This window comes from Sarcophilus harrisii, chromosome 1 (assembly GCF_902635505.1).
Source record: "Sarcophilus harrisii chromosome 1, mSarHar1.11, whole genome shotgun sequence".
Classification (NCBI taxonomy): domain Eukaryota; kingdom Metazoa; phylum Chordata; class Mammalia; order Dasyuromorphia; family Dasyuridae; genus Sarcophilus; species Sarcophilus harrisii.
Window position 1 is genome coordinate 580,345,406 of NC_045426.1, and position 23,815 is coordinate 580,369,220.

The 23,815-nt window shown below is 34.4% G+C and overlaps 1 protein-coding gene across 9 annotated transcripts in view; it reads left to right on the forward strand.

Annotated features, from left to right (window-relative positions):
• The window catches only part of VPS13B (vacuolar protein sorting 13 homolog B), a 950,112-nt gene that overhangs the window by 10,702 nt on the left and 915,595 nt on the right, over positions 1 to 23,815 (forward strand). For all 9 annotated transcript variants that reach the window (XR_004232297.1, XM_031954131.1, XM_031954187.1 and 6 more), the window contains one exon: positions 5,517 to 5,660. Coding sequence is in view for 8 of the 9 variants with exons in the window: in XM_031954131.1 (XP_031809991.1) it covers positions 5,517 to 5,660 (144 nt within the window). In the remaining variant the exon portion in view is untranslated. The remainder of the gene's footprint in view (positions 1 to 5,516; positions 5,661 to 23,815) is intronic.

Below are 23,815 nucleotides of genomic sequence, written 5' to 3' on the forward strand. Positions count from 1 at the left end.
TCCTAGAGTCTTATCCAATTTGGAGGCCACGTTCTCTTTTGTTTTTAACAAATCTTCCCTTTTTATCTGCTTATATTCAAATTCTTTAATTCAGTTTTCTTTTTCCTGAAATCTTTTGTAATTTTAGCTCCCCCTCCCCCCTTCATATTCACTTACTTTCTGATTATTTTCCACTTAATGGTATTTTTTGGGGGACTTAAAATTCAAAGCACTTAGGCATCCATGAGTATACATTTATTAAGCACCTGTATTGTCCAGGTACTTGTTAAGTTCCTGGGTATCTATTAAAAAAAAAATACAGAAGATAGAATATGTCCTTAAGGAACTGACAATCTAACACACTTCCTTTTCTAATTCTCTCAGTTCCTCAGTTCTCTGACTCTGTTTTTTTTTTCTTTCATTTTCAATAGTATTTTATTTTCCAAATACATGTAAAGATAGTTTTCAACATTCATTTTTGTAAGACTTTGTGTTTCAGATTTTTCTCCCTCCCTGTCTTACCTCCCCTCTCCCCAACCAATCTGGTACAGGTTAAGTATGTACAATTCTTTTAAACATATTTTCAAATTTGTCGTATTGTGCAAGAAAAATCAGACCAAAAGGGGGAAAAACATGAGAAAGTATCTTCACCTTTTTTTGTTTATTTTTTTTCTATGTTTCCATCCACATTCAATCTCCATAGTTTTCTCTCTGGGTGTGGGTGGTATTTTCCATCCTAAGTCTATTGGAATTGCCTTGAATCACCACATGTTGAGAAGAACCAAATCCATCATAGTTGGTCATCACATAATCTTGCTGTTCTTGTGTATAGTGTTCTCTTGATTCTGCTCACTTTATTCAGCATCAACTCAATGTAAGTCTCTCCAGGCTTTTCTGAAATCAGCCTGCTTATCATTTTTTATAGAAAAACAATATTCTATTACCATCTTATACCATAACTTATTCAGCCATTTCCTAACTGATAGGCATTTACTCACTTTCTAGTTTCCAGTCATCACAAAAAGGACTGCTACAAACATTTTTGCACGTGACTCTTTTTCCTTTTTTAATTATCTCTTTGGGATACAGACTCAGTGAGACTGCTGAATTAAAAGGAACACACAGTTTTATATCCTTTGGTCATAGTATCAAAGTGCTCTCCAGAATGGTTGGATCATTTCACAATTCCACCAGTAATGTCTTAGTGTTCAGTTTTCCCACATGCCTTCCAGCATTTATCATTATTTTTTCCTGTCCTTTTCTCTGGTGCTGTCCTTTTGGCTAAGCACAGAACATTGCTGCTCTAGTGTAAGTAAACCATTTTCTTTTTGTTTCCCATATCATTAGGGGATGGTACCACCTTAATTTGTGAATTTTATGAATTTAGAAGCATTTTTTCAGAAGAGGTCCATAAACTTCAGCAGACTTCCAAAAGAGTCTATGATAACAAAAGTTCTAAGAATCCCTGCTCTAAGATCCTAAGTTATAGAGCCTGTGTTCATTTTCATTGAAAGAGAGCATTTACTTATGGAGACATTCTTTACCATTCACATTATAGTTTTGGTCCAATACAAAAATTAGTTTCCTTGTGTTTCTGTAAATCATTTGGTACTAAATTCTTGAAAGAATTAAATTTTAAATTAGGTTACTTATAAATTGTTTGTTTGTTTTTATTAATAGCTTTTTATTTACAAGTTATATGCATGGATAATTTTACAGCATTAACAATTGCCAAACTTTTTATTCCAATTTTTCCCCTCCTTCCCCCCACCTCCTACCCTAGATGGCAGGATGACCAATACATGTTAAATATGTTAAAGTATAAATTAAATACAAAGTAAGTATACATGTCCAAATAGTTATTTTGCTGTACAAAAAGAATCGGACTCTGAAATAGTATACAATTAGCCTGTGAAGGAAATAAAAAATGCAGGTGGACAAAAATATAGGGATTGGGAATTCTATGTAATGGTTCTTAGTCATCTCCCAGAGTTCTTTCGCTGGGTGTAGCTGGTTCAGTTCATTACTGCTCCATTGGAACTGATTTGGTTCATCTCATTGCTGAAGATGACCAGGTCCGTTAGAATTGATGATCATATAGTATTGTTGTTGAAGTATATAATAATCTCCTGGTCCTGCTCATTTCACTCAGCATCAGTTCATGTAAGTCTCTCCAGGCCTTTCTGAAATCATCCTGTTGGTCATTTCTTACCGGACTTATAAATTGTTATAATCAAACAGAGGATTTGGTATTTGATTCTGGAGGTAAAAGTGAACCATTGAAATTTATGGAATAGTGTTGTGTGATATGGTCAGGATTGCACATTAAGAAAATCCCTTTGATAGAATAATTATGGCAGAGAGACTGACTAAACAGGCTGTTGGAATAGTCTGGTGGTGAAATAATGAGGGCCCTTATTAGGATGTTGACATTGCCAGTGAAGACAATGGGATATATGTTGCAAAAGTAGAATTAGCAGAGCCTAGCAACTGTTTTGATAATAGTGGGGTGAGAAAGAGTGAGGAGTTGAAGATTAATAGTTAAGTTGTGAATCTCATTGACTGGGGAATGGTAGTGCCCTTTGTAATAATAGTAAAGTTAGGAAGAGGAGAGTGCTTGGGGGAGGTGGTGGGGTAAATAATGAATTCAGCTTTAGGCATGTTGAATTTAAGATTATGGGATATTCAGATTAAGATTTCCTATTGGCAGTTGGAAACAGGAAACTGGAGATCAGGAAAAAATATAGAGGTGTATAAATAAATCTGAGAATCATCAGCATACATCTGATCATCTGATCATCTGGTCAGTGGAATCCATGGGAGATCACCAAGTGAAATCGTTTTGAAGAAGAAAAGAAAACCCAAGACAAAGCATTGGGGCACATTCACAGCCTCATGCTTTGAATGAATCTCCAGTAAAGGAGACCAAGAAGCAAGTGAGAGGAATGTCATGGAAACCTCGAAATGAGAATATCTAGGAGAAGTGATTGATTGGTAAGGCCAGAGGCTGCAGAGATGTCAAGAAGACTGAAGATTGAGAAAAGGTCATTAGATCTGGCAATTAACAGATTATTGATATCTTTGGAGAGAATAATTTCATTTGAGTGATGTGAGAAGAGGAGAAAGTAGACAATTCAGTTGTAGATGTTTTTGTCAAGTAGAAGACTTTTTTTTTTCACAAAAAGTAGGAAAAGTATATATATATATATATATATATACCACTATAATAGGTAGTAGGTTGAATTAATTAAATGAGTGTTTTGAGGATGGGGACTTTGGTTGTGTTTATATGCAGTAAGAACCAGAAGACAGCGAAAGACTGAAGTTAGAAGTGAGTGAGAATAATAAGAAGGGATAATATGCTGGAGAGGATGGGGTATATTTTGTTTATTAATGGCTCATGGAGTCATTAGCTTTCTTTGACCAATCCTGATTTTTAAGGAGATATTTAAAAAATTTTTTTTGGCATCATTTATTAAGTTGTTTATACTCTTGTCATACTTTGGTTTTTTTTTTTTTTTTTTTGCATAGCTCTCTTTTTTTCAGTTTTTTCTCTACTGTTCTTTTGATATTTAACATCCTTTTTTTCTTTAAAAATATATGTATTTATGTGTGTATGTGTCTGTATATGTACATAAACATATATATGTATGTGTATGTGTATATATCTATCTATTATCTTTAACTCTTCTAGGAATTCTTGATGGGCTTGTGTCCAATCTGTTTTTCTTTTGAGAATTTGTTTGTATTTGTTCTCTCGAGTATCCCTTTTACCAGTAATTTGGTTCTTTTGGTTTGAGTTCGGGTTCTTATGTTTTGTTTTGTTTTGTTCATCCTTCCAGCCTATTTTTTGACTTCAAATTATATGTTAGAGTTGGGCACACTTGGCAAGTGTGATTGGGCTGATCTTTAGACTTTTATGTCCTGCAGTATTCACAGTTAGATCTGGGGACCTTAGAGTATATGATCTAGAATGTGTTCTGTTTATTCCCCTTCTGGTCCTTATTTATGTAGGTCATTATTTACTCCTTTGCTAAGTGTAATTGCAACTGTTCCTCTCCACATTGAAATTAGGATGAACTTGAATAATGGATAAGGGAGCTGCTAAATGGCAATCTTAGCTCAAAGGTCTATCTTAAATCTCTTGACTGTTTCTGGGTTCAGGGTATTCCTTGTACTGCTATGCATATGGCTTTTAGTGTTTATAACTAGTGGTACTTTTCCTGTGTTTCACTCTGCTTCAGGCCACCTTCCATCTCAGTATCCACAGACCTCTTTGTCTCCATAAGGAGGACAAAAGAATCTTTTAAGCTTCTCTGGGCTGGAAAAATGACTCACTATGATTTTTTGTTGTTTAATCTCTTCAGGAGGTTCTTCATCTTGGGTCTTCCATGTATTGATTGTCTTTTAAAATGATAAGTTTGAGAACTTAGTCACATGTTCAGTAAATTTGAGCTCTTCTAATAGTAATACAAATAAAAGTACAAGTAGAGAACAATTTACCTTAGCTAATTGTTACCCTTTGGTACTTTTGTCCTCAAATTAAAAGTTGGAGTGCTATACTGAAATGGCACAGGTATTTGGTAAAAACAGAAGATAGGTAGGGAGAAACTAATTGTTTGTCATGAGCATGTATTTTAGAATCAGGCAGAGTCAGGAATTCAGGTTAAGGGAAAATCCTTGATCTTTATTCTTTGTGGAGGTGAAGGGGGATGGCGATAGGAAGTGAGAGCAGTCGCCACACGAACCCGACCAGCAGCCTCCCTGCTTCTCTTCCTGCCTCTCTCTCTCCACCCACCAAAATCGTCTCTACGTCATTTCCTATACAACACATCAAAACTTGCAGAGAGTGGGCAGAGCCATTCTTTCTTCAAGCATATATTAATACAGTATCGTCCAATTGCTATTTAGCCTCATCTGCTTGGGACCTTAGTGCATCAACTCGAGCTTCAGCCCATTACAATTGTTGTCCTTCATTTTGAAAGAGGATCATGATATCAGGGAGGTGATGCCATGTGTGCAAGGGAATCGGATTTAAGTAAAGGTGGACTATGCAAAGTTGTTGGCAAAACAGTATCTAGATGCTCTTTTTATGTATGAAAGATAATAAGTTTGTGTGACTTATACTGTAGTTTAAAGGAGATATGCCATAATTCTTATAGGCCTTATAAAGTAGTTATGTTCATATTAGGAAATTAATCTTCTAAAGAATAAATTTATATATTTTTTACTATATTGATTTTAAAATTCAATAACAATTTCTTTTTGTTTTGTTTTTTTGGTTGTTTGCTTGCTTTTTTATTTACTTATTTTATTAAAGCTTTTTATTTATAAAACATGTATGGGTAATTTTTCAACATTGTCCCTTGCAAAACCTTTTGTTCCAAATTTCCCCCTCCTTCCTCCCCTTCCCCCCTCTCCTTTCCCCCTTCCTCTTCTTCCCCTAGCAGGCAGGTAGTCCAATATATGTTAAATATAGTAAAATATATGAATAACTTAATTTCTTAATGTTCCTGTGATGTTATTGTGTGTTTTAGGAACTGAAATTGCCATTCACGTTTTTAAGTGGACATATTCATGAATTACGAATCCATGTGCCATGGACAAAATTAGGTTCCGAGCCAGTGGTAATCACTATTAATACAATGGAGTGCATCTTGAAACTCAAGGATGGATTACAGGTAACAAATGTTATATTTCTTGTATTTTATTAGCTATTAGTAGTAGAGTGGAGTGGAAAGAGTTCTGGGTGTAGAGTCAGAGAACCTACCTGTAACCCTGCTACAACTATATTTGTGATCTTAAGCAAATCAATTAACATCTTTGGGACTTAGTTTTTTCATTTTAAAAATGTGGAGTTTGGACCAAATAACCATGGTTTTCTCCAGCTCTAAATCTGTGACCTGAGTATTTGAATTTTTCTGAAATGCTGTAGATAACTTTTATATAAAATAAAACCTTTATCTGCATAGATCTATTTTAAAAAACTTGTATATATATTCTGGCCTGTATAGAGAAGGGAAAAAGTGAAAGGAATAAGTGAAAGGACACCTAATATATGTCACACTTGTGTTAAGCACTTTACAATATTCTCTCTTTTGATCCTGTATCATTATCCTCATAGTGTAGTTATAGAAATTGAGGCAGTCCGAGATTAATTTACTTGCTCAGGGAAACACATCTAGTAAGTGGTGAATCTGAACTCAAATCTTCCTGATTCTAGGCCCAGAATTCTGTCTACTATGCCACTTAGCTTTCTCATTATAAAATAATTGACCTCAAAGGGAGAACTAAATTTTAGAGAAGTTTTAAATAATTTTCAAAAAAAATTTATTCAGATTTGAGCATAAACTTTTATCCAGGTACATATTTAGTACTTAACATATTTTTCTTGAGTAAATGAACTACTTCTTTTTTCTTTTTTTCTTACTTGTCAAAGTCACTTTCCTAGAACTTGGATGTCTCATAGGTAATAATGTTCATTTATTATTTAATGAACTGGCAAGTAACTTGACCTTTATATATTTATTGTTGATGGATCTCATTTAAAGTGTGTTGATATTTTAATTGATTTTTAATGAGACTCAATGATTTTCTTTTTGGACAGGAATGAGTTTTAGGAAAGACAGATTAGAGTTATCATTTTCCTTTGGAAATGGGACTGAGGAGTATAGGTGGAAATTTTAGGAACACTGAGTTTGACTCACTATCAGGAATAACTTTCTATCAATTAAACTATGAAAAAAATGGCTTATGCTGCTTTGGATATTAGTAAGTTCCCTTTCACTATTATTAAGTCCCAGTTGCCCAAGATTTCAGAGGGACTATGACTATTATGCCACTGTCATATTGGATGGTAAGGTCTGTTGATGATAGTTTAATCTTACTGTTGCCCTCTTTTTGTATGTCCTTTTTGCCTTAATAGATTCTAAGCTACTAAGTCTCGCTTTTTAAAAATTTTATTCATTTATTTTTTCATTTAACAAAAATCTGTCTTCCACCATATATCCCATCTACTTGAGAATTAAAAAAAAACAAAACCCTGTTACATGTGGCCAATCAAAATAAATATTCACATTAGCCATGTTTAAAAGATATCTTATTTTGCACTCTGGATCTTTCACAACTTTCAGTTGATGGGTAGCATTTTTCATCATTAGTCTTGTGTAATTATAGTTGGTCATTGGATGATCAGAGTTCCTAAGTCTTTCAAAATTATTTTGTCTTTACAATATTATTGTCTTTATAGAAATTGTCTTTATGGTTCTGTTCACTTTATTTTGTATCAGTTCGTAAAGCTTTACCAGCTTTTTCAGAAATCATGCTTTTCATTATTTCTTACAGTATTCCATAATATTTATGTATCACGACTTTTTCAGTCATCCCCAATTGATTGAGTCTCTCAGTTCTACTTCTTTGTCACCACAGAAAAATACTATAAATATTTTTATACCTTCTTTGTACCTCCTTATTCACAGTTTTATTAGAACTGATCCTTTACTTACTCCATCTTCTATCATCCCTTTCTCTCCTATTTCTCTATTGAGTAAAATGTATTTGTATGTGTGCGCATGCATGCATAAAGTTGAGTGCCACCTCTTCTCTACATCTCCTCCCTATGATTGTGCAGACTCACACATTCTGATTATAAGAAATAATTTCTCTTAACTTTCCTTTCTTTCTTTTCTAGTATATTCTCTTCCTCTTCCTTTTCATTCTTCTTTTAGGATCATCAAGATATAACAAAACCACTCCCAGGCTTTCTTTATAATTTGGCTCCCTCTAAGATTTTTATGTATAATTAGCTACAGAGGGGTGCATATCTTTCCTTATTAGGATATAAGCAGTTTGTCCTTATTTTGTGTTTTATGACTTTTATGTTTATGTTTTATTTTTCTTTTGACTCTCGTGTTTGTAGTTCAGAATTTCTATGTAGTTTTGGTCTTTTCCTCAGGCATGCTTGAAAGTTATTTTATTAAAAGTTCATCTTTTTCTTTATAGGATTTAATTTTGCTGGATAAGTTATTCTTCACTGTAGGCTTATCTCTTTTGCTTTCTGAAATATTGTACCTCATACTCTCTGCTTCTTTATAGTGGGGGCTACTAAATCATATGCAGTCCCTACTGTGGCTCCTCAGGATTTGATTTCTATCTGACTGCTTGCAATATTTTTTTTTCTTTGACCCAGAAGCTATGGATTTTGGGCTATCGGGTTTCTGGGAATTTTCATTTTAGGATTTATTTCAGGAGATGACCTGTGAATTCTTTATTTTTACTTTTTCCTTCTGGATTTAAAAGGTCTAGGCAGTTTTCTTGAAATATCCTTATCCTCATTCTTCTAAAGGGAATACCCAGGCTGGTCCTGATGCTTTGTTTCTTGGATTATTAAGTGTTGTGTTATTCTAGGATCTCAGGGATAGCTCAAGCTGAGGATCCTCAAACTTTCATTGTTCTCAAAAATTCTCCAGGGACAAATCAGATTATTACCACTCTCATCTAAGTTCTATAAACCCGACATGGATTTAGGTCTGAGCAATAGGATTTAGAGTTTCATTAGATCGCTGCCATGTTTCAGGAGTCTGAGCCACACAACTGCTTCTTATTCTGTGTTTCTTGTTCAGGACACACATCAGGGCCAACAAGAGCTTTTTACAACACCTCTGGGTTCATGTTCTCTTCTCAGTCCATCCTGTATCTGTGACCTGTAACTGGGTAATGAGCCAATAAAGTTGCCACTTAGGATTTGTTCTGTCATCTTGCATGAAGTCATGGTGTCCTTATCTGTTTTAGTATATACATCTTTGGTCCTCTTAGTTCTGGGTAAAGAAATGCTTCAGGCAGTCCCTGGCTAAACTTGTTCTCACTTTCAGCATACTTCTTCCCTCTCATTATGCTGACCTCAGCCAGCAGATTGACTCACTATGAATTTTCTTGGATTTCCTCATCAGGACTGGGTCAGGTATGTTTGGAGGAGTTTTAGGGGGAGGAGCTAAAGGACTTCTTTCTACTTATCCATCTTGGCTTCCTTCCTGTACTAATTTAAATTGCTTATTTCCTTGTTTCCTATTTTATCTGTCACCACTTTGGATATTTTTAGTTTAGTTCAGACAAGGCTTTAGTTTATTTACTATTGTTAATAGCCTTTTAGCTTTTATGAAGTTCTTAGCATGAATTGGTATTATCCTTTATAGGGTGTATCCTTCAGATGTCTGGATCTTTTTGTAGAGAAGGGATTAAAAACACAAAAATGAAGAATGACCTTGCTCTCAAAGAATTATATTCTAATTAAGGGAGAGATACTCATTGGGAAGTAATATCCAGGGAGGGAACTTCAGCCTTGAACTTGTGGGATGTTGTGTAAAGCCCTAGGGGAGTAGATTGTTACATCTCAGAACAATGGTTTAATTTATTTAATCATAGTTCTTAGTTCTAGAATTGGAGTTGGAGAGAGGAAGAAGAAAAAGTGATCGACTATTGGATAGGCAATAGAGGAAATATGTGAAGGGAGATGAAAATGATCAATTAGAACCGTGAGGATGACTGTTTGTTCGTATACATTCTTTGGGTTAGAGTAGATTACTCCAAGTTCCTTTATAAATCTTGAATTCTGTGATTCTAGAATTGTTCTTTTATAGGAAGACAATATACTTGTTTTTCCGTATATAGGCCACATATATTAACATGATTGTGGACTGAAAAAAGAGGCATGATGATTTTTTCAATTTAATTTTCTTTTGTCTTCATTTAAAACCTGAGAATTAGCCATTCTAAATCTTTATCAAATTCAACCTTAGAGAATATTTGGGAGGGAAAGGATTTTGATGTGAAGGAATGTTTTTTTAGTACAAGTTTATCCTAAAACATCTACAATTTTTGGTGGCTAATAATTTGTAAAAGTTTTAGGAGTGGTGCCTACTGCTAGATTAGATAGGTTAATGTTATTTAGTTTTTGGTATGTAGGTGCTGAATTTTCAATCAAAGTCATTTCTAAATCAAGATAAAATAATTTATATGGAGAAAGATAAATTCAAGTTTGCTAATTCATGACCCACAAACCCTAATTATTTCTCTTCTATTCTTACTCAAATTTATTGAGCCACACTCTTCTTTCCAAAGGCTTGAGTGTTGATCTACCAAAACTTTTCTCTGTTGGAAGTGAAACAGATCTCAAAGTGATGTAATATTGTATTTAGTTTTTAACCATCGTAGTAGTAGTGTTCTTTCTACAACAAACATCTTAATTTTTTATTGTCTTTAAGATTTTTTTTTTTTTGGGGGGGGATGACCTTAGATTAACTTAATTTTTCAGAAGAAACTCTTCTAGAGTTATATTAATTCATCAGTAGTATTAAAATGAGAGTGCTCATTTTCATTAGTAAGATAATGCAGGGGTAATTTAAATCTAATTAAGTATTGTGAAATTGTCTAGGGTCATTTTTGAACTTGTTCTAGTTATCACATTAAAGTAAGTTGTGTCACAAAGTTTTAAATTCAGTTCAGATCCTTGTGTAAATCTTTTATTTCAAATCTGCATTTTATAATTTAACTTAGGTTTTGTAATTCCTAGAAATAAATAGGCAAGTGATATATTCTAGTGGAAATTTTATAATTTACTCACTGAGCTTTAAATTTTTGGCATGATGTTTTAGAAATCTGTAAATAATTACTGATTTTTTTATATTAAATTTATATTCTGTAATATTTAAATCATTCTTAATGAGAATCAATCTATTCCTGGAATTTAGAGATTTATTTTTTGGAAAAATCTGGATTTGGTTATGCCACCCATGCAGTGCTTCACAGTAAAATAAAAAAAAAAATCCAGACACTAAGTATTTTTTCAACGAGAAGGTGGAAGTTTCAAGGCCAGATGTCCCATAAGAAACACATTTTAGGAGAAGAAAATTACAACTAATTATAGAGACTGCAGAAAGAGATTTGTAACACATGACTTTGTGCAGCCCAGAACTAATATTTGATATTGAACCATACAGATGGCTACTGCTGGAATGATCAGATTTCCTGCTTGCATGGTATTTGAAACTTGAATTTTGTGGTGCATACAGCAAAAGGTCAAGTGTCATGAATGTAAAGCACTCCCCAAACAAGTATTTATTACAGATGTTTAAGATTCTGGAGTAAAAAGGATTTTTTGAAAATTACAATTGACATTTGGACAAATTATTCAATGGTATGTACACCCTAAGAGAGTAACACTTGTATTTGTGCCAATGATAGTTTCTATCTTTGAGTAATAATATTGTAGATGAGAATGTTTTTTGTTACTTTCTTTTGCTGTTCTTGAAAAAAAATCTCCTGATTTGTCACTAATTTTGTATTTCTTGGTCAAGTAGATTATTCTAACAACTTTTGGATTTTACTGTATCATTAAATTTGGATTCATGTAAACTGAATAAAAAATCATTTAAAAAATCTTGTTTCTTGAGTTGGGGTAGAATTTTAGGAAAAGTGAAAGAGATCTGTGGAGATAGGATTCAAAAAGATAGAAAAATACATTAGCTAAAATATCTTAAAAATATTTTGAAAAACCTGAAGTTGAATGTCATATATCAAAAAAGAATACCACCACTAAAATGTAATATTGATAAACTTTGATCCAATTAATTATATATGGGTTAGACATTGTGCCATTCATTATGGGGCATACAAAAATGAATAAAGACATTTTTGCCTTTCAGAAGCTTGCAATCTGTTTGGGAGAGGTAAAGCAATAATAAATTGGACTAAATGGCTTCTAAAGTCTCTTCAAATGTGTAGACTTTTTTTTTTTTAAATTATAATAACTTTTTATTGACAGAACCTATGCCAGGGTAATTTTTTTACATTATCCCTTGAACTCACTTCTATTCCGATTTTTCCCTCCCACTCTCCACCCCCTCTCCTAGATAGCAAGCAGTCCTATATATGTTGAATATGTCATAGTATACCCTAGATACAATATATGTGTGCAGAACCAGTGTGAGTTCAGAGTAAAAATCACCTCAAACGCAGCCAGGTATTAAAAGTTTAAATCCTTTATTGTCTCCTTCAAAATAGCCCAGTTAGTTTTCTTTGGTTCCGAGAGCTCTCATTGCTAGTCTTTTGCCTCTGCCTCTGCCAGCTTCAGCCTCTCCTCTTCTGAATCCCCAGTTCTACCTGACTGCAGTCTCTAGCTTCTCAATCTCCTCAACTGACTCCTCCACTGACTCAGCTCCTTTTATGCTCTTTTAGAGGTGTAAACTCAAAGGATGACTCCTCCTCTGAGAGTGGGATTGTGGGAGGCATAACTTGGGAATCTCCCGGACTTGTGAACTCTAATGTGTGAACTCTCAAAGGTGTAAACTTAAGCATTGCTTCTATCAATTCCAGTGAGTTAATACCTTGTTTCAAGTTCTGGCTCATAACATATACATATATAAATAATAATATGTATACATATATAAATATGCAAACATATATAAATATGCAAACATATATATATATATATATATATATAGAGAGAGAGAGAGAGAGAGAGAGAGAGAGAAAGAGAAAGTTGTGTGTGTGTGTGTGTGTGTGTGTGACTGACTGAGTTGGTTTGTGCTTGTCCATTCTCAAAGAAGACTAAAGTGATTATACTTTATTGGAGTCAGGGTTGGAAATTGCCCTTGGACTGGGGCAGATCAGGTTATCAAATCTTTGTTCAGAAGGCTCTTCTTTTTTTTTTTTTGAAAAAAATTTTTTTTTATTATAGCTTTTTATTTACAAGATATATGCATGGGTAATTTTTCAGCATTGACAATTGCAAAACCTTTTGTTCCAATTTTTTCCCTTCCTTCTCCTCTCCTCTCCTCCTTGCCCAGATGACAGGTTGACCTGTTAAATATGTTAAAGTATAAGTTAAATACAATATATGTATACATGTCCATACAGTTATTAAATATATACATATTAATAAAATATATGTATAATGTCCAAACAGTTATTTTGCTGTACAAAAAGAATCGGATTTTGAAATAGTGTACAATTAACCTGTGAAGGTAATCAAAAATGCAGACAGACAAAAATAGAGGGATTGGGAATTCTATGAAGTGGTTCACACTCATTTCCCAGAGTTCTTTCACTGGTAGCTGGTTCTCTTCATTATTGAACAAATGGAACTGATTTGTTTCATCTCATTGTTGAAGAGGGCCACGTCCATCAGAATTGATCATCATATAGTATTGTTGTTGAAGTATATAATGATCCTAGTCCTGCTCATTTCACTCAGCATCAGTTCGTGTAAGTCTCTCCAGGACTTTCTGAAATCATCCTGCTGGTCATTTCCAGAAGGCTCTTCTACAGGTTGGATACGGATAGTCTTCATGAATATTTGGAATGGAAATGTTTCTAAATTTGCACATCTTAAGTTTCTTTTGAGCTACTGCAATTCTGCTTTGCTTATAGAGCTCAGTGATTCTTTGATTCTGGCAAGCCTTGCTGGGCAGTCCTGTGCCATTATCTCTAATGTCATTCAGTCAGTTTCAGAGTTCTTCAGAGAGACCTTGAGAATGCCTTTATATTGCTTCTTCTGACCTCCATGTGAGTGCTTGCCTTGTGTAAGTTCTTAAAATAGCCAAATAAATGTGGTGCTATACATTACATCTCTGAAATTTATACACTTTTTTTCCTTCATTGCTACCAATCATGGGTTGATTCAACTTTCCCTCTAAATTATCAACAAAATGTATGCTCAGAGAAGTGCTCTAATTTGTTGATGTCAAGATAGACAGACATACACACTCACACATATAGATAGATATATGATATATATTGTTGTTTGTCCTTAGTTCTTGAACAAGTCTTCAGGAAGGTGATATCTTGCCTTGCAAGTGAATTGGATTTAAGTGGGGAAGGGCTGCGTAAAGTCCATCTGGGACCAGGGATAAGCCATTGGAGATAGCCCTGGATGAAGTGGCAGACCCTGACTTTTTTAAACTAAGGTCTTTTCCACATCTCAGTTTGTCTGAGGCAATACTCCGTACGGTGCTTAAAGCTAGGTAAGAAATGAAGCAAAAAATGGCCTTTTTTTACCTGCTCAAAAAAAAAAAAAATCAGTCTGGGAGGGGAAAACCTTCAGAGTTTCTGGCCAGAACAGAAACAATTGAGATTTATTCTTTCTCTGAGCTGTCAAAGCCTCAACAATAACCCTTTAGAGTTTGTGCTATGACTTATTCATTAAACTGTGAGAACTAAGTATGATTTGGGTTTTAGGCATAGTCTAGTAGCTCCATTTGAATCTAAATGGCTTTATCAAAATCTAGTTTTTCTGGAGCTCCATTTTAAGAAATTTATATCCCTTTGGGCAGAACATCCACATCTAAGTGTATGATTCTCCTTGGTGAGGAAAGAGGCAGGAAGAAAGAAAAGAAAGAAGGTGGGCTAATATGTATGCATATAGTATGACACATAGATGTTCTCTAATTATGTATTGTTTGTATTGTTATCCTGTTGTCTCTCCAATTAGGTCGAACTCCTTGAGAGAAAGGAGTTTCTTAAGCCTTAATATCCTCTGGGCTTGGCACTGTTTTTTTCATGTAGTAGTCACTCAGTAAAGCATTTATTAAGCACTAGTTACTATGGACTAGGCACAGTGTTAACTGTTGATAGATTGGCTGTCTTTTGTAAGAAGACCAAAATGACATCACTATGTTGGATCTAGGTACAGTGTGTCTGACTATGACTGATCAGGCCAGTGTGAGTTTGGAAGGCTTTTACCACAGGTGAGATACATAGTCTATATGAACATTTGGAGTGGAGATGTCTCTAAATTTTTGCATCTCTCCTTTCTTTTGAGTTACTGCAATGCCATGCTGGGCAGTACTGGTTACCCTTGGCAAGGTTATAGCCTAATGGGGGGAAACCAAGCAAACAAATGTAATACATCAAAGAAATTTTTTCATCTGTAAATAATAGTACCTACCTCCCAGGGTATCTAGGTGGTACAGTGGATAGGGTGCTGTGCCTAAAGTCAGAAAGTCTCAATTCTGACCTCAGACACTTAACCAGTTGTGTGACCCTGGGTAAGTCACTTAATTCTGTTTCTTTCAGTTTCCCCATCTATAAAATGAGCTGGAGAAGAAAATGGCATAGCATTTCATTATCTTTGCCAGGAAAACCCCCAGATTGGGTGATGAAGAATTGGACACAGCTGAAAAATGACTGTATAGTATTTCACAACAAAACTGGCAATTCAGATGGAATATATGAATATTTACAAAAAATAAAATACGCAGAAAAATTATTCAAATAACCCAAATTAGATTTGAAAACTAAATTAAGTAAAGTCAAATGCCAAATAAATAAAAAGGAAAGTTATAATACTCATTGAAATTTTCTAAAATGGTCAAATGAGTAAATAAGGAGTAAAGTTAGAGGTAAAGTAAGTCATGAAAAGGAAAAGAAAATAAGAAATGTCCAATTAAAACTAGTATTTTGTACTGACTAGTCCATTGAATCTTGGAGCACAACGACTGGCTCTAATGATTGATCAAAATATTTTAAATATGTGTAATGATATCAGTCTGCATGGATAGCTTTTTCTAGAAGTCCAAATCATGAAGTGTCCTTTAAGTGAAATTTAAGAACAGAATTTGCTAAGCATTTTTTATGATGTATTATAAACATATGAAATCTACGTGATAGAGGGATAGCTGGCATTTCTATAACAGTGTTTTTTAATATTTACAAAGGTGTTTACTTACATTTATCTCATTTTGAAACTTTTTTTTTTTTTTTTTTGGCCTGGGTAATTTTTTTTTACAACATTATCCCTTGCACTCACTTCTGTTCCGACTTTTCCCCTGCCTCCCTTCACCCCCTCCCCCAGATGGCAAACAGTCCTATACATGTTGAATATGTCACCATATGGCCTAGATACAATATATGTGTGCAGAACCGAACAGTTCTCTTGTTACACAGGAAGAATTGGATTCAGAAGGTAGAAATAACCCGGGAAGAAAAACAAAAATGCAAGCAGTTTACATTCATTTCCTAGTGTTCTTTCTTTGGGTGTAGCTGCTTCTGTTCATCCTTGATCAATTGAAACTGAGTTAGATCTTCTCTTTCTCAAAGAAATCCACTTCCCTCAGAATACATCTTCATACAGTATCGATGTTGAGGTATATAATGATCTCCTGGTTCTGCTCATTTCACTTAGCATCAGTTCATGTAAGTCTCTCCAAGCCTCTCTGTATGCATCCTGCTGGTCATTTCTTACAGAACAATAATATTCTATAACATTCATATGCCACAATTTACCCAACCATTCTCCAATTATTGGGCATCCATTCATTTTCCAGTTTCTGGCCACTACAAACAGGGCTGCCACAAACATTTTGGCACATACAGGTCCCTTTCCCTTCTTTAGTATCTCTTTGGGATATAAGCCCAGTAGAGACACTGCTGGATCAAAGGGTATGCACAGTTTGATAACTTTTTGAGCATAGTTCCAAATTGCTCTTCAGAATGGCTGGATGTGTTCACAATTTGACCAACAATGTATTAGTGTCCGTTTTCCCACATCCCCTCCAACATTCTGCATTACCTTTCCCTGTCATTTTAGCCAATCTGACAGGTGTGTAGTGGTATCTCAAGAATTGTCTTAGTTTGCATTTCTCTGATTAATAGTGACTTGGAGCATATTTTCATATGGCTAGAAATAGTTTCAATTTTTTTGAGAATTGTCTGTTCATATCCTTTGGCCATTTATCAATTGGAGAATGGCTTGATTTCTTATAGTCAATTCTCTATATATTTTGGATATGAGGCCTTTATCAGAACCTTTGAACGTAAAAATGTTGAAACAACATTCTTGTGAGGGAGATACAAGAATAAGTTTCAGAATTACAGATTTGGGATTAGAAGGAACTTGAAAGCTCACATAGTTCCTACCCCTTTATGTTTCAGATGAGGACAGAGGCAAAAAGGGTTATTAAGTGACTTGCCTATGGTTATACAGCTAATAAGTCAGGCATGATTTGAACTCAATATTCTGACTCAGAGTCAGGTGCACTATCCATATCACTAGGCCTCTACAACCTCCATTATACAGTGAGGAAAGTGTAGCTCAGAAGTACTGGTTCAGGATCCCACAGCTACTCAAGGGTAATTTTTTACCCCTGGGTCAGAGGACAATTTAAATTGGGTTTTCCTGACGAGTGCCAAGTGCCATTTCCACCAATATATTCTGTTTTTCTCTATTAATCTTTTTCTATATTTTTCAGAGTTTTTGTCTCTGCCTCTGTTTCTTGGTCTCTTTCTCTCAAACATATATTAGAGCAACATGGGAGGGGAATAATTTATATTTTATAGAAACTCCATTATTAGAAAGATGAAGTGTTACCATTTTTCCCCGAGTAGCATTGTAAAAAATTTCAGTTTTTTTTTTTAAAGGAGATTTAAACAAATTGATGTTTAGAAAGTATTTTTTTGTAAATATGGAAAATTTGGCTTTTACAATAAAAACAACTTCTATTATACTAATAATTTTTAGCCACTTAAAACAAAAATAAAATAAAGTATTCCCAACTGGCACAAAATATCAATTACAGTTTACCTGTGATTCTATGTTCAAGGGACCACAGGCAGATAGCCCAGAGGATTTGGAAAATTGTCTGAACAGCAGATCTCACGTATACTATTCTTTTTTCAGATTTTTTTCACTATACGGACTTAATGTTATTCTATTTAAACTTGTTGTGTAAGAGGAAAATTAAGGAAAACTGTGCTAGAGTCCTGGCTTGGATGCTAATTTTCTTTGGACAAAGCACTTTATTTCTCTTTCCTCTTCTGTAAAAGAAAGGTTTTTTTTTTTTAATTATTATTACAAGTCCATCTATAAACATTTATTAAGCTCCTCCTATGTGCTGAATACTGAGAGAAGTTCATAGATTAGATTTGGGTGAAAGTTTAGAGACTATCTAATTCAGTCATCTCATTTTACACATAAGGATACTGAAACCCACAAAAGGCAAGTGACTTCCCAAAGTGAATACAGTAACTAAATAGCAGAGCTGGGATTGGAACCTAGGTTCTTTGATTCTTAATTCAGTTCTCTTTCCATTAGGTATGTGTTCTGATTACTTGATGTCCAGCATCCTTCTAACAAATATTTTGTGATAATGAAAACTATTTGATGTATTCATTTTTTAATTTTCTGGTCTTATAAGTGGAATCATTATCATAAATAATATAAAAGAAGATGCCTCAAATTATTTCACCAAATTACAGGTGGTTCTTAAATTTTTTTGGGGGGGGAGGAGAAGGAGCTTGGAGCAGTGAATCTACTAGGCCTGTGATTTCTTTTTAAAATTATGAACTTATACCCATGTATATATCCTGTAAATAAAAGGCTATTAAATAAAAAAAAAATTATGAACTTAACAAATATCAAATAAAGTGGTTTTTCCATATCAAGAGTAGAACAGAAGGTTGTATATGAAATTGCATATTTCTATTATGTATAACTTACCTTTCTTTTTATATAATAAGAGTTCAGCCTGTAACTTTCGAAGTGTCTTTCTTATCTGTGCTTCTTTCTGGATCTTCTTCTGCTATGTTGGTTATAATTTTTTTAGGATGCCTAAATGACCCTACTTTCTAATTTTTCTTTGTTTTGCTATCCTATTCTTGCTCTTCTTTTTTCACTTTATGCTCAAAATTGGCAGAGTGAGAAAGTACTTGTAATAAATATGCATAGGCGAAGAAAAGAAGTTCCCACGTTCCAAAAAGTATTCCAAAAGTTATATCTTAATCTGAATTTTGAGTCTATATCCAGAATTGTAATTATTACGTTCATCAGAATTAAGTCTTTCATAGTTATTATTAGTGTTTTTACATTTTAGTGGGTTTTTTGTTTTTGTTTTTTTTACATTTTTAGTGTTGTTATTTTATCAGTTGTTGTTCTATTTCACTGTGCATATAAATCTTTCTAGGCTTTTCTGAAACTATCCATTTCAACATTTAAAAAAAGACAATAATATTCCATTACATTTAGGCCATCATTTGTTTATCTGTTCCCCATTTGATGGAAATCCTCTAGTGATACAAGTTTCATTTGAATGGTCAGTATAGTGTTAATATTAATTGGATATTTATTACTTTCTTTTCCTTTGGATGGCTTACTTTTATCTTTTTACTTTATTCCATATTCACCTATCTGACCATTTTAGATAATTTAAAAGATTGCTTTGTTATTTTTTTCCTTTAAGTTGACATTTGACTTCACATAAGTAATTGATTTTCAGATTAGCAAGTGAAGAGAATACTAGTGTGGAAATATGTTGACATACTAGTTATAAGAAATGTCTACCATTTGAGAAAGGTGAGCCCATTCTCCATAGTGATCTCTTCATCTCAATGATGACTTTGGGTTTTTAGGCTGGAAACATATCTTGTAGGTTGGTGTTGGGATGGGGGTGGGGACGCTGCTATTTCTCAGGCTCTTGCATTTAGGGTCCTGCAGAATCTTCATCATGAAAATGAAATATGGTTGTGAATGATATACTTGTTAATAGTTTTACAGTGTGTATTTAAACTTCTTTTACTGTCTTGAATCCAGCTCTTTTATTAAAATTTCAGTATGGCTTCAATGGTATTGTTAGGATTGCTCTTTGCTTCACTGCAGTTTAAAAGGAGATGCATTCTTTTCTCCTTACACACAGAAAACTCCCCAGGCTTCTCCTTTTGGCATCATATAAGAAGATTAGAAGATGTTTCCAAAATTTTTCTTTTTCCCACACTCATATCTTTTTCCCAAGTTACTTTTAAATCGTATTTTCTCCCCCTCCAGTTGGCCAATTTATAACCTTTGCTTTTGCATATGTTCCAAGTCCACATTTTAATATAAAGCAGCAGCAACCTTTTTTCTCCCTTTCCAGAAATGTTTATATTTTTCTTTTCCCTTGGGCACCTGGAATCCACTCCCTCCTTGTTTCTTGCTGATACTCACTTTTCTTTCTTTTATTAAATCTTTGTCCTTTTTTTTTCCCTTGTAAAATTAGACCAAAGATGACAGAAATAATGAACTTTTCTTTCACACTATACTTCTGCCAAAACTGAGGGTTTATGGTCATTAGGTCTAAGATACTCTAATCACTGGGTAACAAAAAAGTAATACAAATTGAATAATTGCTTTTCCTGTCATTCTGTAGGGGAGAAAAAAAATATTTCTTTTTTTGGTCATTTTGAAAAGGTAGATAACTTTGTCAACTGTATACCATTTATTAAAGAAACTATAATTGTTTGAAAAATCACAATGTTTTAAAATTGATGAGTATAATAATAATTTATATTGATAAATTGTCTTAAAAATTATCCTTAAGATTGCTTTGACTCTCTGGATTGCCATATTAGGTTGTTGAACCATTGTGCTTTCCATTAAAAGCCACACTTCACCTATATTGTATTTGTGAAGTTTATCTTTTTCCCCCTTAAAATATCAACTTGATTTAAAATGAAAGATGAGTACCTTTATAATTTATTTTCACATTCTAGGAAGAAGCAGGTTTGTGTTTCTTTGCCTTGTGAGGCTGCTGATAGTTTGAACAATTCAGATGTTCTTCTAGCAAAATTGAAATATATATTAATTCTCATTTAATATGCAGTTATTTAGTCCAACTTTTAAGCCACAAATCACAAATATTTATATTATCATCAGCTTTGAGTATCAAATGAATTTTGCCTGATTAATAAATGAATGCTATCAGTAGTACAGTTCATTTTATGTGTGCTTTGACATTTGGAAAACAAATTTGCAGTTTGGTAGTTAAAGTATTAAACTATTCTTTCCATTAATCAAGGAGCATTTATTAAGCATTGTGATAGGTAAAAGAGTTATCAAGATTAAAAAATGAAATAATCAATGTGCTTAAAGAAATATTCATAAAACATGAAAACATATACATAAATATATGTGAAATAAGCAAATGTGTTATAAATACCAAAAAAAAAAAGGGGGGGGGGCTGATAGATTCCATGTCTGGATGGTGTGCTGCTGGCTGGTGGAAAACTATTGTTTTCTTGGTTTTAATTTTTAGGCCAAAATTAACTAAACAGCAGAGAGTCAGTCTATATTCCGTTGCATCTTCACCTCAGAGACTGCACTGAAATGTGCACAATCATCTTCTGAACAGAAAGTTGCATACCAACTTTCCTTCCATTGTAGTCTTGGCTTGTAGCTTTTTCAAACTAAATAATTTGCCATCAGTGTGATAGCTGACCTTGATTCCATTTTTATCCTCCTTGACACTAATTAACACCAAGAAAACAGGTTCTCTGTAGGGGGCCGAACTCTGGAGAAGTGTACTTCAAACAAGGATATTTACAACAAGGTGTTAACTCTGGAATTGATGAGATCATGGTTCTCTAGTTCACACATATACTTAGTACTTAGTATGATGATATAATAGTTCTCTAGTTCACACTTAGATATCGTGCTGTAATGATGCAATCATACAACATATTTAAGGGCTGAGAGGACTGGAAATGAGACAATCCATCTTTGACCATCCTCCTGGTGGCTCTCCTGCCTCCTGCGTTCCTCCACTAAGATCAAAACTAGGTCAGACTGTGACAGACACAGACTGTGAAGGAGACAATAAAGACTCTAGACTCTATTCCTGACCATTCTCGTGGTGTCTATCATGCTGAGACCAAGGCCTGTCCAAAGGACCTCCAGAAAGCAACCCCGAATGTTACATTTTGGTGCCCAATGTGGAACACTGAAAGAAGCACTCTACATTTTGAGAGTCAGGATGTAAGGACTTATACTCAGCAGTTCAACTGATGCTATTGTAAGTTCAGTAGAGAAGCCCCTGGAACCAGGAAATGGGGTGAGTACAAAAATAGACAAACAGGAAACTTTGGTAAGGGCTAGTTACTTTGGTTTTTCAGATGAAATAGGGCAGATACTAAGAAAAGAGCCTTCCCCACCCCAAGGGAAGTGTATAGCAAGCATAGTTAGGTTAATAAAGAAGCAAAGTTTGTTGGTAATTTGGGAGCAGATCATTGGACTCTTAGAAATGAGAGTGCACGTTTCCTTGGTTCGCTAAGGAAGAAAAGCTAGAGCCAGATAAGTGGAAATTAGTGGTAAAGTAACTAATTGAATATTACAATGATAATGGTCCTGATTCAATTCCTGAGGAAACATTCTATATATACATCATAATACAATTGGCTTTAAGGAAACCCACAAGTTTTAAAATAAGGAAAAAAGAGAAAGAACAGGAGGGGGATGGTACTGACAAAGTAGCTGAAAAGCATGAAGAATTGGACAATAAAGGAGTTAATAAGTACAGTGCTGATGAAATTAAGAAGTGTGGTGCTTCTCAATCAGCACCCACCTATGCTGCAGCTTTGTCCACCCTCTAGGACATGATTACAAAAGGCATTAATTAAAGCTAAAAATGAAAGACAGGATACATCTGATTTAAAAATAGAAGCATACCCTGTGATTGAAGAGTTTGACTCTTCAGGTCAAGAAAGAATAAGATACACTCCTTTTAATCTAGAAATTATCAAAGATCTGAAAAATTCTTGCACTCTTTATGGGTCTATATCATCTTATACTAAAATGGTATTAGAGAATTTGGCTTATGAAATTTTAACCCCTAGTGACTGGAAATCTATAGCAAGGACATGTTTAGAATTTATAGATTTCCAATCATATAGCAAGAATATGTTTAGAACCTGGACAAAACTTGTGGCTTTCTGAGTATAGTGAACTCTGTAGAATACAAGCTCAATGAAATAGGCATCCTGAAATTAATATACCAGTCACCCTTGACCAACTAGCAGGTTTTGGTCCTTATGCAGAGACTTTAGCACAGATTAATTACCCTATAGTAGCATATGAGCAAATTGCTTCTTTCGCTATAAAAGCATGGGGTACCCTCCCAGGAAGACAAGATAGAGGGGAAGCCTTCATGAAAATAGCACAAGGTCCAAATGAACCCTTTGCTGATTTTGTGGGATATCTGCAGACAGCTGTCATACGAACTATTGGTGAAAATGTAGCAACAGAAATTATGATAAGACAACTTTCTAAAGAACATGCTAATGAGGTTTGTAGAAGAATTATATTGGGACTATGTAATATTCTTCTCTAAAATGTAATGTTCTCTGGGAGCAGGTTTCTTTTCAGTTCAGTAATCACTTCAAATGCAGCCAGGAGTTAAAGTCCAAATCCTTTATTGTCTCTTTCCAAGTCTTGTCTTCTTTCTTGGGCCTGGTTAGCTTTCTTAGAGGCCTATCTCTCTCCTTGGTTCTGAGAGTTCCTGCCGCTAGTCCTTTTCTTTGCTAGCTTCAGCCTCCAGCCAGCACAAAGGTGGAAGATGGAATGAATCTGCCTCCTCCTCCTAGAGTTTCTAGTGGGCTTCTGTGTCTGGCCCTGAGAGCTCCTCCTTATATGTCCCACACTGAGTATACACCAATCATTATATCAGTAGGAAACCATTATTTGTTGTAGGATTAAATCAGTGCTGAACTAGATTTAACCACTCTCTCCTCAATTCCACTTACTTAGCACCTTGTAAGAATCCTATCATCTTCCGCTTTCTTTTGTTTTTAGATCATAGGTGGTCATGACCTCCCTGACTTCAAGGAGGTGAGAACCTCAAAAAAGGAGGTGATCACGCCTTCCTTGACTGCTCAAAAAAGGAGTGAAAACACCATAAAAAGAGGTGATCACACCCTCCCTGACTTCTCAGGAAGGGAGATGAAAACACCAAAGGAAATGGGAAATCAAATCAGATTAGCTGGTTTCTGAAGGGGCTCACTCTTAAAATAGGTATACATAAATCCATCAATATGGGAGGTA